Raw genomic sequence first — 13,379 nt, 5'->3', positions numbered from 1 at the left:
TAGGTCTTTTTAAAAACTATATACCAAATTACTTTTCTTTTTTACTTAGTTAGAAATCGTCATTTGTAAAGACACTTCTTTAAGGAACTTTAAGTTTGCAATGACAACTTTGTTAATTATTTATTTTTTTATTTTATTTTTTTTGCTTTAATTGCACCGAGTTGTCTTTTGGAATGACAATTTCTAGAGAAATAAAAAAAAAAAGAAAAATATAAGAAAGTCGCCATTGCAATTTGCAAATTCGGACGTCTTTAAAAAAAATCGTCTTTATAAATGACAATTTTTAACTGAGTTAATAAAAAAAATTAGTATATAATTTTCAAAAATAAATATATTGATAATTTATTTTTATAATTGAGTATTAAAATGAAAATCACCAAATACTACGTACCCACACTAACTTTTTGCTAGTTGCCATACTATAAATAGTAAGTGACATGTATGCATAATTACACATTACATGCAAACACGTAAAATAATAAGAATGCATAGTGCTAGAGCTTTTTTTGCAACGATATTACTAGTACTATCATTTGGAGTTAACTCATGCCCTCCTTCTGAATGGGCATCACTCATGTCCATCAAATCATCTCTCAACGAACCCAACTTCGGTATCTTCCATTCATGGAGAGGCACCAACTGTTGTTACAGTTGGTACGGCATCACCTGCGACCCCACCACACGTAGTGTCGCCCAAATTACTCTCCCCGGCCTCACCGTAGGCGACAATCACCGCCGCTTAAAAACATCCAAAACTGGATACATGACTGGACACATCTCCTCATCAATTTGCAACCTCACACAACTCTCCAGCATTACCATCTCAGACTGGAAGGGCATTTCGGGAAATATACCTGAATGCATCACAACCCTCCGTTTTCTCCAAATCTTAGATCTCTCCGGAAACTTTATCACCGGTAAGATTCCCTACAACATAGGGAGCCTCACCGAGCTTACTGTGCTCAACCTCGCAGACAATCACATCTCAGGAAATATCCCAACGACGGTTATAAACCTCAACAACTTAATGCAACTGGATCTTCGCCATAACGCAATAGAGGGCCCCATTCCCGGAAACATCGGCCGCCTTAAAAGACTGAACCGGGTTTTCCTAAGTCACAACCGGATAAACGGTCGAATTCCACGGTCGATTTCAAATATTTACGGTTTGACTGACGTGGACCTGTCGTTGAACCGTTTATCCGGTTCGATTCCGTTTTCGTTGGGTCAAATGCCGGTTCTGGATTATTTGAATCTGAGGTATAACAATTTCACGGGGAGGATTCCGAAGAGTTTATTGGCTTCAAGAATGAGTCATTTGGATTTAAGTAGAAATGGTTTGAGGGGAAATATACCGGATGTGTTTAGTGAAATTTCGTATTTTATAAACCTTGATTTGTCACGAAATAATTTGATTGGTTTAATTCCTAAGTCTATGGTGTTAGCAACTTATATTGGCCACGTGGATTTTAGTCATAACCGTCTTTTTGGGAGGATTCCGGCTGCTACTTCTTTAAGCCATCTTCAGCCGGCTTCGTTTCAACATAATGCACGCCTTTGTGGCAAGCCGCTTAAGCCCTGCACTCATGGTGGTATATATAAGCGTGAATAAACGGGTTGGATTTGGATAACCCATATTATTATTGCGTGTTTCAAGAAAGAGAAGTTTCCTTTCAGTTCAGCTTTCTCTCCTTTGCTCGTGTGTCTTTCAAGTTTCAAACATACAATATTATCATTGGATAGAGGATTTTTTATTTATTATATACTGAAATGTTTTATGAAGATAACAAGTGATTATTAACATGTATACTAAAACACGACTTTATAACTTGATTTAAAGTAAATATTTGATATTTACGATATGTATTAGTAGTTTTTTATTTTTTTATTTCACACATGTGACATTTATATTTATGGCATTCCACTAATTATGAGTGAGATCTCAAAAAACCCTCAACTCTAAGATCTTCTATTTTTTTTTTAAGCTCCTAATATTAGGACCCATCAAAATAATTTTTTTAAAATCCGACCCATTATTTCATGGGACTTAAGGGAAAAGGCTCAGGGGCTTATAGACCCCAATATTTTGTTAATTTTGAGATTTTTTATTCTTGAAATATTCTCGAAATTTATTTTATTCGAAAAAATATTGAAAAATATAAATTTTTTTCTTAGAAAAATTTTAAAATATTTTTTTTTTCTCAAAATTTTGTGAGAAAAATAAATTATCGAAAAAATGTCGAAAATTTTTTATTGGTGAAAAAATCGATTTTTTTTTTAAAAAGTGAGTCTATAGGCCCACTAAGCCCACAAAATTTTAGGGGACTTTTAGTGTGGGGGGCTTTGTTTTTTGGAGCCTTTTAAATTATAAATTTTTTTGCCCTCTCCAATATATGGGTCAGGGCCAATAGTTAGGGGCTTGTCAAATTGATAGCTCTAATTATGAGTCAAATATTGAATTTTAAGTACCATCCCCTACTTCTCAATTTCTTTATAAAAAAATTGAATTTTAACATTTGAACGAGTTAAGTTTATTTAGTTTGATATCCCCTAAAAAAAATTATTTAGTGGGAGAATATCAGTTTTAAAAGTCAGCTTAAATATACTAATTTGACTTGAGTCGTATATGAAACATAAAAGATCAAAAAGAATGTGATGGGAAAAATAAAAGATACCAAGTGTTAGAGTAATTGTTAAGTTTTAATGGTTTCAAGATGTTGCTTGGATTGCAAGCAAGATAGAAAATGTGTATTGCTTTGAATGAATTTTTTTAATACTTTTATTGATAAAGCTATGCTATTTATACATGGCTTTGTCCTCATTCATTCTAACTATCTTCTAACCAACTAACTAACTAATCAAGTGATTAGTTAGTTACCATATGTAACTAACATATTACTTGAATTACAAGGAATCTAACACTTCTCTTTAATTCAAGTATCTAAGTGATACTACACCTAGCATTTGTCTTAATTCCTTAAATCTATTTGTCCTTAATGCCTTTGTCATGATATCAGCCAATTGAATTTCAGTTTGGAAATATATGAGTTTTAGCTTGCATCTTCCAACTTGATTTCTTAAGAAGTGAAACCTTGTTTCAATGTACTTGCTTCTTCCATGAGACACAAAATTCTTTGCAATATTTATGGTTGATATGTTGTCTATCATCAATGGTATTGGACTACATAGCTGTTAATGATTCCAACCACACTACCTGACAGACTGCATAACTGTCAACAATGTACTTAGCCTCACACATGCTGTGATTGGTTGCTTCTTTGAGCTCCATGCTATTGGAGATTTCATGAATTTGAATACATAATCTAACATACTTATTCTATCACTCTTGTCTCCACACCAATCAGAATCTGAATAGCCTGCCAAGTCTTCATTTTCTTGCTTTAAATATGTTGCAAACAAAATACCATGCTCCAATGTGTCTTAAATGTATCTCATGATCCTCTTGACTGTCATCCAGTGGGAATGCTTGGGATTCTCCATGAATCTACTAATAACACCTACACTATAGCATATATCAGGTCTTGTATTGCACAAGTACCTTAGGGAATCAACATTTTGCTTAAATAGGGCAGTATCAGCCAACTCTTCTTCAATTTCTTTTACCAACTTACCATTGATCTCAATTTGAGTGACAACAAAATTACAACCAGTCATATTGTACCTTATTAGAATTTCTCCAACATATTTCTTCTGATGCATCAGCAGCCCTCCTTATATCTCAGTGAATTCCATCCCCAGAAATCTGACATTTCAAACTCATCGTTTATGATTCCAGTTACCAATAAGTCATCAACATATAGGCACAGTAGGATCATTGTAGGACCTTCATTTAGCGTGTAATGCATTACACAGACTCCATATTCCATTGTGCATTTGATGGAGCCAATGCTAATTAGGAATGCGTCAATTCTATTGTTCCAAGCTCTTGGGACTTGCTTCAAACCATAAAGGGCTCTTCTTCTTCTTCTTCTTCTTCTTCTTCTTCTTCTTCTTCTTCTTCTTCTTCTTCTTCTTCTTCTTCTTCTTCTTCTTCTTCTTCTTCTTCTTCTTCTTCTTCTTCTTCTTCTTCTTCTTCTTCTTCTTCTTCTTCTTCTTCTTCTTCTTCTTCTTCTTCTTCTTCTTCTTCTTCTTCTTCTTCTTCTTCTTCTTCTTCTTCTTCTTCTTCTTCTTCTTCTTCTTCTTCTTCTTCTTCTTCTTCTTCTTCTTCTTCTTCTTCTTCTTCTTCTTCTTCTTCTTCTTCTTCTTCTTCTTCTTCTTCTTCTTCTTCTTCTTCTTCTTCTTCTTCTTCTTCTTCTTCTTCTTCTTCTTCTTCTTCTTCTTCTTCTTCTTCTTCTTCTTCTTCTTCTTCTTCTTCTTCTTCTTCTTCTTCTTCTTCTTCTTCTTCTTCTTCTTCTTCTTCTTCTTCTTCTTCTTCTTCTTCTTCTTCTTCTTCTTCTTCTTCTTCTTCTTCTTCTTCTTCTTCTTCTTCTTCTTCTTCTTCTTCTTCTTCTTCTTCTTCTTCTTCTTCTTCTTCTTCTTCTTCTTCTTCTTCTTCTTCTTCTTCTTCTTCTTCTTCTTCTTCTTCTTCTTCTTCTTCTTCTTCTTCTTCTTCTTCTTCTTCTTCTTCTTCTTCTTCTTCTTCTTCTTCTTCTTCTTCTTCTTCTTCTTCTTCTTCTTCTTCTTCTTCTTCTTCTTCTTCTTCTTCTTCTTCTTCTTCTTCTTCTTCTTCTTCTTCTTCTTCTTCTTCTTCTTCTTCTTCTTCTTCTTCTTCTTCTTCTTCTTCTTCTTCTTCTTCTTCTTCTTCTTCTTCTTCTTCTTCTTCTTCTTCTTCTTCTTCTTCTTCTTCTTCTTCTTCTTCTTCTTCTTCTTAAGATCTCAATATATTTTCACACAATTTCTCTTAAGTTAGTTTCTCACCACAACCTGCCATTTGATTTGTGATATTCCTTAGCCTTGAGATCATATCAAATACCTTTTCTCGTTTCTTCATCTGCAGCAATTCGAATTATCTTTGTAGGGTCTGCAATTTCACCTTCTTGACCCATGTGTCTCCTGCATAACACTTCTTTTGCATTTCTTGCATCAGATATCTTGTCAAAATTGGCAATATCAAGGCATTGATGAAAAATAAACGTAGTCTTGCAATCTTTCTTCTTGCTTTCTCTAAATCTGGATGTTTGTTCCTTTGTTGGATTTGCATCCAGTTCATTTAAAACCATTTTCTACAATCTCCAGAACTTCTTGGAATCCAAACAATGCCCGAATCTGCACCCTTCATTTATCCTAATCATTTCCATCAAAATGTGGTATGTGGACTGAAAAGTTTCCATTGTTTGCACTTGAACTCGTCCTCACTTCACTCGTGTTTGATCCTCACACTCCACTCGTGTTTGCACTCTTTAATTTGGATCAATGAACCTTACCTTGGATATCAATAGTTAGAGTAATTGTTAAGTTTCAATGTTTCAAGTTGTTGCTTGGATTGCAAGCAAGACAAAAAATGCGTGTTGCTTTGAATGATTTTTTTAAATACTTTTATTGATAAAGCTATGCTATTATACATGGCTTTGTCCTCATTCATTCTAACTATCTTCTAACCAACTAACTAACTAGTCAAGTAGTTAGTTAGTTAGTTAGTTATCAAATGTAACTAACACATTACATGAATTAAAAGTAATCTAACACCAAGAACATCAAGTGTAGAAGGCATTGTATAGGTCTCACATTACTTGGGACAGAGAACCACTGTATATAATTTTTTTACACAATATGACAACTCTCACGTTTAATTCAAAAAAACAATAATGTTCCACCCATTCCCTTCTTTACAGATCATGTTTTGCCAATTTGATTTGTATTGATAATAATTAACATACTTCCAAAGGGATAAAGAGGTACTTGCTAATTTTTAGAGGGTTCCTAGTGTCAAAAAAACTCAGGGATGATGGGTCCTACAGGGACACAAGAATAAGCTACCTCAAGTCCTGCACTCCAAGAATCAATTGGTGATGATATGCAATTGCAAATTACACAATCAGAAGCTAATTCGGTAGTATTAATGAAGGATATATTTGGAAAAAGAGTTATAAATGTATCTAAAAATGTGCAAAGGGTCTTATATTTAGAAACAAGTAACTGTATTAAAGGAGTCTTATAATTAAGAAAGGAGGCACACAGTAGCATTTTCAAAATAGGAAGAAAAAAAGTATTTAAAAAAAATAAAGTTATAGTGACTCATTAAGCCCAAGCTAGCATGCGTATCAAAATTCAAGGAAGAAATTCTGTTGATAATTGAGCACCACTTTGATTAAAGGCTAGAGCACTAATCACAAGAAATTCATTGGCTAATCTTTTTAAATTAAATTTACATCATTAGAACCTTTGTTTCTTACATATATTGTTTCTTTCAAACCAATAGAATACACAATTTGTATCATTCTTGGATGTTGAAATAAACTGTATAGTGCTCATCTCTGAAGTTGAACAATGGCTCTAAAAGAAAATTCTGTTTTGCACCTTTAGCTACAAAACTGATAGGATCGTATTGTCTTAATCCTTTCTCAGCAACAAAACTTGCTGCTTGGTTAAAACTAGCTTCAGAATCAGGCATGCACCTGAGCTTAAGACCTGTACCAGAGTTCAAACCGCTATGCACGTAACACTTACTATGGCTTTGTGATTCTAAAGATATGGTTTCTTTTCGTCCATCCAATCCCGGTTCCACTAGAAAAACAGCAGGGTCACCATGTGAAGAATCTACAATGATAAGAGGTTTGTCTGCTCCTTGGTGAGTTACAAACATTCCAGGAAGATCAATTGGTTCTAACACCACTAATTTATCAAGACCGTCTTTTGGGACAAGTCTAAAGGTAGCATAAAGAGCTAAATCAGTGCCAGGTTCGGGTAAGTTTTGCATTGTAAGTGATTTATTTGAGTTTGTTATAACAAAAGTTGAATTCTCAATGTCTTGAGAAAATGAAACTAATTGACTATTGTAACTGGAAGGAATTGGAGTAATCCAGTCAGCAAGAGGTGTTTTATTCCCAGCTTTAATGTCCCAATTGCTGTTAGTATGACCGGCAAGAAGATATGGCCCGTAAAGAATTGCTTGAACTGATGCATATTCAGGTCTGTCATCTGAATTTAATTTGAAGACAAGACACACTATCAGTTGTGTGAACACAACGTTACATGAAAAAAAATATGTACACTCTAAAGGAAGGGTAATGATAATCAAAACATTCTTTCATTGGTTTTCTTGTGAAACTACCTTTTATCGCTTCGGTTCTGATGGTAAGAGGCAACTGAAGTGTCAGATTGTCACCAGCGCTCCACTGTCGTGTGATTGACGCAAAGTTCCCTAGAGGTCCATATGATAAAATATTACTTTCATGTTTCAAGTGTTAATTATTCCCGTTATAAAATACACAAATATGTATATTTACTAATGTGTATGATAGTGTGCGTGTCCACGCGCATATGTCTGTAATTACATGTTTTTTCGGAATCTATGATTTTCAATAATATTAAGGAAAGTATAGACAGATACATACCTGGAGCTGGCAGAGATAAAGTTTCAGTATTCAATATCATCTTGGCACCATTGGAGTGAGTCCAAGATGGTAGTCGAAAGTTCAATGTTGACAAAGTTCCATTTTTCTGAAGAAATCAAGTTTTGAAATGATGAGTTGTAGAAGGAAAAAATAGAGGATCTTATACTACATACATGTCTTGTTGGTTTCTTAAATAAGAGGCTAAAAACGTGGCTTTATAAATTTATAACCTCAAAAGTCCAATACCTATCATCAGAAGATTAATTTGTGGTTAAATGAGATGTCATATGACAATGCAATAGGTACCTCAATAGGAGAAAAGGTAAATGTAACTCGTAGGTAAGGATCCGATGAAGCAGCTGGAACAACTGTCTGAGTGAGCAAAATATTCCCAGATTTCCAATTAATTGAGCTTGATATGTATTGAATGATGTATAGACTAGGATCATTCCCTTCCTCTTCAAAATAGATAGAATCTCCCAGCTTTGAAAATGATTCAATTCCTAATGATCAAGAGAAATAAATTGAGTGCATAAGACTGGTAAGAGAATAGAGAAGTTTGAAAAGAATATAATGCATTTTGATGCATTTTAAAGAAAGAGTAAATAACCAAAATAAATTTCCACCTGTTCCATAGCAGCACCAGAAAACGTTAAATGGTGCTCCCCAACTATGTCCAGTTTTAGCTTTGGAAACTCCAACACCTAGTGGAAGCATATAAATCATCACTCCAGGGTCTGTTCCTCTTTGAATGCTGAGTACACCATTCGTTAAGGCGCGCTCGTAATAATCTGCATAAGAGACTTCTTTGGTCCATCTGAACAGGTGCCGTGAAACCTGAAATCATTTTGTTTTTGGTTCTAAGATAATAGAAACATTATGTTGCAACATAACTAAATACTTAAAACAAAAGTAAATTAAGAACTATCCTTGAATATTAAGGCCTGTTTAAGCGCATATACTATAAGCACTTATCGTATAATATTATTGCTTATGTATTAAGATATTTCTATTACAAAAGAAAAAATAAAAATCAAACTGTTTTCATATAAACTATATAAGCTATAAGTTGTTTTCACAGCTTATGGACATATCATAAGCTATTTGCATAAACATAATACAAAATGAATCACCTTGTGATATACATGATGAACTAATAGAATGATGAGTGATTGGTTGTTTGTACCTTCAACATATTATAAGTTGTGCATGATTCTTCATTCTCTGTTGATTTTAGGTTGTCTGCTATTCGCTTTGGATTACTCCTGCAAAAAAAATTGAAGTAAAGGACTTCAGAAAGAAATCTAGAACCGATTAATTAAAAAAAAAAGAACGAAGGAACAGAGACTTTCTACTTGATGCCCTTTCAGAAAGAAAAAAATCCTTGGATAATCTTAAATGCATATATGAAAAAAAGCTGAAACTAAAAAAGCTGACATCTTAATACCAGAACTCATTGACTGATGTCCCTCCAGTTGCATAGCTGTGGGAAGAGTTTATAATATCCATAAAGAATGTCCCAATTTCCTAATAAAGCACCAAAACACATGAACAAATCTTACAAAATTGAAAGGCATGGGATATGGAAAGTTATAATTGGGTTAGTGAAATATATATAATTATATATCAATAATCTATAATGTGCATAAAGAGCCCACCTTATAAAGTGGATCACCCGTGACTTCATACCGCATTTGAGATCCAACAACAATTGGGATATGTGTATTAGCATGAAAATCAGATATGTCATTAGCCTACATGAAAAAAGAGAATTTAAAAAATAGTCTTTTGAACCAGTCATAAAATTAAATACAATTTCTGAACTAGAATAGAGATGCATGAGTTCAACATCCAAATGCTTAATTGTTTCATTTGGAAGTGAGAACAACGATATTATAAATGATATTCAAGTAGAGGAAAATTATTTTATATATAAAATGAGGATACATTGAATGTCTGAATTTTCCTCCTTACATGATATGTTTGTCATAAAAGTCGAAGTTGAAATAAGGCTATAATTAAATTTTACATGTAAACTTTCTCGTATAACATTAGTTATGACAAGTGCGGAATTAATTTGAAGAACAACTGCAACCTCTTGAAATTTACTTTCAAAACTAAATAAGACAATGTGGATTACATAGAATTATGTCACGACAAAATTTGTTATGAGTTACCTGTAAAGCAAGCACCCCTAAAAAGCATGGCTTGTCGAAAAGGTGCGCCAACAATAGATGCTTTGAATCGCCCTGCATATATAGTATAACATGATAGATTTACTTCAAAATTGAAGTTTACAGAAATAACTAGGTGCATTTGCTATAATCACGAAAGCTGTTTCAAGAATGGCATGCTCCATCAACTATTGATTATAATTCATGTGTTAATTTCTATACTTAAAGCAACATAGTCAACAACTAGAGAAAATTATTTATAAACATGTGAAGCAACAAGAGAGTTAAAGAAACTACATGAACTAGTATTTAACCTACCGTTATGCTATATAATCTGTAAAGTATATCATTCATTCCTCCAGTTTCGTCATTCAGTGATTCATAGTGTCTATTTAGAGTGTACTTTGATATTACATTCACCACTCGGTTGTAAAAGTAATCAACCATCCATGTCACCATTTTGAGAGCTTGAGGGTTTCCGGCTACAGTATATTGATCCAACAAGCCAGCCAAGATCTGTCAAAGTTGAATAATTTAGATCCCACAATATTAAGGCTAAAAGCACTTTTTATAAACAATCTAGTTTTGCTTATTATACCTTGTGAATTGTGTAATAGGGAGCCCACACAGGTTGAATAGCTTCAAATCGGTCGAAAAACTCAGGTGGAAATGCCGAGAGATATCCTGTTCCAATTTTCTCCTGACAGGCAGATAGACCGGCAATTAGAGCTGAAACTTTCCCCTTTAGGGTATCATTCTTTGTGCTCGCCCACATTAGAGCTGATGCACTCAAGTAATGCCCTTCACATTGTCAAAAACAAGCTGTTATAAATTAACCTTCAAAAGTGAATTGCAGAAGCTGAAAGTTGCAGCCAGGAGTAATGTCCTTGTGAAATAACAGAACAGAACAAGCATTTTTGTGTGTAGTAGTGTCTATACGTCCGTGACAGAGATATTTCAGAAGTTATGAACTGACTTCAAACTAAGCAAGTTGAACTTAGGACAACAAGTTATAATACATGGATTCCAAAGAATTCTTCGTGATCTTTCCAAAAGCTTGAGAACAATAAATCCTGTTTGGGGGACGGTGTAGGTAGTAAAACATAAAAAATGGAATGTTCTTTTTATATATAGCTGCAATTTTTTAATCTTCTGAAGGCTGGAATGTTCTCTTTGTTTGTTTTTTAACTCTAAGGTTGAGTTCATTAGGAGGCAAGTTAATGGAGTAGCTCATGCTTTAATGGGCACATAATTATTAATGAAATGATATGAGTTTTTCCTTATAAAAAAAGAAAAGTGGAAAAAGCTTTACAAGAAAGATTGACTTATTGAGCTGTGCCCTTTTGAATCTTTGAAAGAATAAATTACATGGTTACACAATTCAAACTATGATTTAACGCAAGATACTAACGTCTAATTTATGCTTATAAAAAAATATCTAATATGGCCTTATTTATAAACAAAAATAGATTAAATACATCATCATTCTTTTTCCTACTTTTGTTTATAAATAAGACGAGAGGGAGTACATAGTTATTATGCTCATTGTGTTTCAAAACTTTTCTCCTTATTCCCTTGCAACCAATAATTCATAAGGAAGAAGACTAAAGAACTTGATTACCGATAAAAAACAATAAAGAGGTGAGATCAATGAAATAAAAAACTAACCAACAAAATGACCTCGGAGTTCAACATCTGGACCCTCCCATCCTTCATAAGGTGTCCCAGGAGTATCTAAACCAGCTGTTTTCCTAAAGCTCCAAATCAAGCTATCAACATCTAACATCAACAAATACTCCAAATTAGTCTCTTGTGCCTTAGCATGAATGGAACCTTCCATTAACTTCACATCCCCAAGAGGCACTTCTTTGAGAAATCCTATAGGTGGCTTAAACACACCCAAATTCTTAATTTTCCTATACATAACAGTCCAATCATGTTGGTGTTGTTCTGATAACAACTTCCTTGGTAACAAATCTGCCCAAGCTGATTCATCAGTTGGTGTCAAATGATAATGAGCCATCACCTCTTCCTTCCATGTTTCATTCTTTGATGTCAAAAGCTCGTATCGAAACGTATGCGATTGCGTCGGAATGTTTGTGCATTCTTTGCTAGTAGCATGACCACACAACATAAGAACCAGAATCATATACACAAAAGCCTCCATTTTTCTGCAAATTTCAAAATAAAAAAAAAAAAACACAAATATAATCAAAAATAGAAACCTCAATCTATAAGCAAAACTTAACAGCATACACTACTCACCAGAATTAAAGTAGAACTAAAATAAAATATTTTTGGAAGCCAACCTAGAAATTTATAACAGAAGTGAAATGAATTGGAAGCTAAGAAATAGAGATAGAACCAAATTTAATTTTTTTGGAAGAGTTTGGTTTGGAGTTAGCAATTAAGGAAATGAGAAAGACAGGGTCCAAAATTCAGTAAAGTTTAAGAGATAGTAATTGAAGATAAAAATACATAAAAATGATGGTTTATACTTAATAGTTAAATAAAAACAACATAGACATGTGATTGAGAATATATATAGGCACTAGAAAACAAAGAAATTTGGAATTTGAAATTTGAAATGCAGACAAGATTACAAGAAAGTCACGCATAATAACATCTCGTGAAAGGAAAGAAAAATATTAAGAAAGATGAAAAGTAATAAAAAGTATAGATTATACATATAGATGATAGAAATGAGAGGATACATGTTGTCTTTAGAGAGAAAGAAGAACTCACGGATGAACAATTGAATTGATATAAGGAAAAAGTAGAAGCACGGGTATTAAAAGTTAGAAAAAAATGGTTATAATGGGAATGATTCTTTGTAAAGTAAAAAGAATGAATTATGAATCTGTTTTGCAGGTGGAGTTAAGTCACGGCTTGGCGTTGCTTGCAGCTCCATATGAGAAACAGTTATTTTAAACTAGTAGTACATTGGAGCTTTTTACATTTCATTTGCACCCCGTGACCAAAGAACAAGCTTTTACCAGTAAAACAAGATAAAATAAATCAAAAGTAACCTCATATGTATCTTTTATTTTTTATTGGGTGGTTATTTTCATTTTAATTAATTATGTATAGTTAATGATATTTTTTCCTTTTATAAATTCAAAAATATACATAAAATGAATGATAAAAATATACTAAATTAATCTAAATTTTCTAATTCTTAACATCTCAAGATTAAAAGGATTAAAATTCGGAGACGAAAAGAGTAAGTAAGAAATTGCCGATGAAATTTCCTTTCATATCACTAAAAGCATAAATCAAATTAATTAGATAGTTCCTAGTTTTGACCTTATATTATTGCCTTTTGATTCATCCGTGCAAGATTAATTAAAAGTTGCTTTTAGTAAATCAAACCCCTACACCTAGCAGTTTTAATTAATTTAAGTAACTTTTAAGAAACATTTCCATGTATAGGTGTACAATTGGTTAAGCAAAATGCAGTCATATTCATTACTACATATAAACCATTAATTAATTGCAAATCGAATTTCTTAGTCACTTTGCGGATTATGTTCCAAAAGGGGTAGAAGTTTAATGGTGTTGATTACTGAAGCAGATTCTCTCCCATGGAATTTTTATCGAAGGAAATTTAGAAAAAATCTCCACCTACAAGTGGTGATAATGAGTGGTTGAG

At 33.2% G+C, this 13,379-nt stretch overlaps 2 protein-coding genes across 7 annotated transcripts; one reads left to right on the top strand and one right to left on the bottom strand.

Moving 5' to 3' along the window:
• Window positions 1-457: 457 nt before the first annotated feature.
• LOC101505050 (uncharacterized) lies at window positions 458-1,862 on the top strand. The gene has a single exon (XM_004507079.4). The coding sequence runs from the start codon at window positions 461-463 to the stop codon at window positions 1,610-1,612; it is 1,152 nt and encodes a 383-aa protein (XP_004507136.2). The 5' UTR covers window positions 458-460; the 3' UTR covers window positions 1,613-1,862.
• Window positions 1,863-6,315: 4,453 nt separating this feature from the next.
• Window positions 6,316-12,667, bottom strand: LOC101496135 (uncharacterized). 6 transcript variants are annotated; one of them, XM_073370238.1, is made up of 13 exons: window positions 12,442-12,667; window positions 11,396-11,898; window positions 10,326-10,528; window positions 10,046-10,243; window positions 9,731-9,802; window positions 9,212-9,307; window positions 9,001-9,080; window positions 8,740-8,818; window positions 8,180-8,390; window positions 7,860-8,056; window positions 7,554-7,659; window positions 7,271-7,360; window positions 6,316-7,137 (listed from the first exon to the last, which is right to left on the bottom strand). In XM_073370238.1, exons 2-13 carry the CDS (start codon window positions 11,892-11,894, stop codon window positions 6,434-6,436), a joined length of 2,535 nt encoding a protein of 844 aa, XP_073226339.1. In that variant the 5' UTR covers window positions 11,895-11,898; window positions 12,442-12,667; the 3' UTR covers window positions 6,316-6,433. The 6 variants fall into 6 exon arrangements, with proteins under 6 accessions (XP_073226339.1, XP_004507109.1, XP_012573140.2 ...); XM_004507052.4 differs by having other exon boundaries at window positions 12,473-12,667; XM_012717686.3 differs by having other exon boundaries at window positions 12,415-12,458.
• Between the last annotated feature and the right edge of the window lie 712 nt (window positions 12,668-13,379).

This window comes from Cicer arietinum, chromosome 6 (assembly GCF_000331145.2).
Source record: "Cicer arietinum cultivar CDC Frontier isolate Library 1 chromosome 6, Cicar.CDCFrontier_v2.0, whole genome shotgun sequence".
NCBI classification, from domain to species: domain Eukaryota; kingdom Viridiplantae; phylum Streptophyta; class Magnoliopsida; order Fabales; family Fabaceae; genus Cicer; species Cicer arietinum.
Note: the sequence above shows the minus strand (reverse complement) of the source record. Positions and strands in the feature narration are given on the sequence as shown.

Bases quoted from the DNA above. Each gene is read 5' to 3' on its own strand.
- LOC101505050 (XM_004507079.4), top strand. From the start codon at position 461: ATGCAAACACGTAAAATAATAAGAATGCATAGTGCTAGAGCTTTTTTT.
- LOC101496135 (XM_012717686.3), bottom strand. From the start codon at position 12,443: ATGTATCCTCTCATTTCTATCATCTATAT. The intron at 9,308-9,730 runs GTAACTCATAAC...TTTTTCATGTAG, and splicing joins TAGGGGTGCTTGCTTTACAG to GCTAATGACATATCTGATTT. The intron at 9,081-9,211 runs GTGGGCTCTTTA...GTGCTTTATTAG, and splicing joins CGGGTGATCCACTTTATAAG to GAAATTGGGACATTCTTTAT.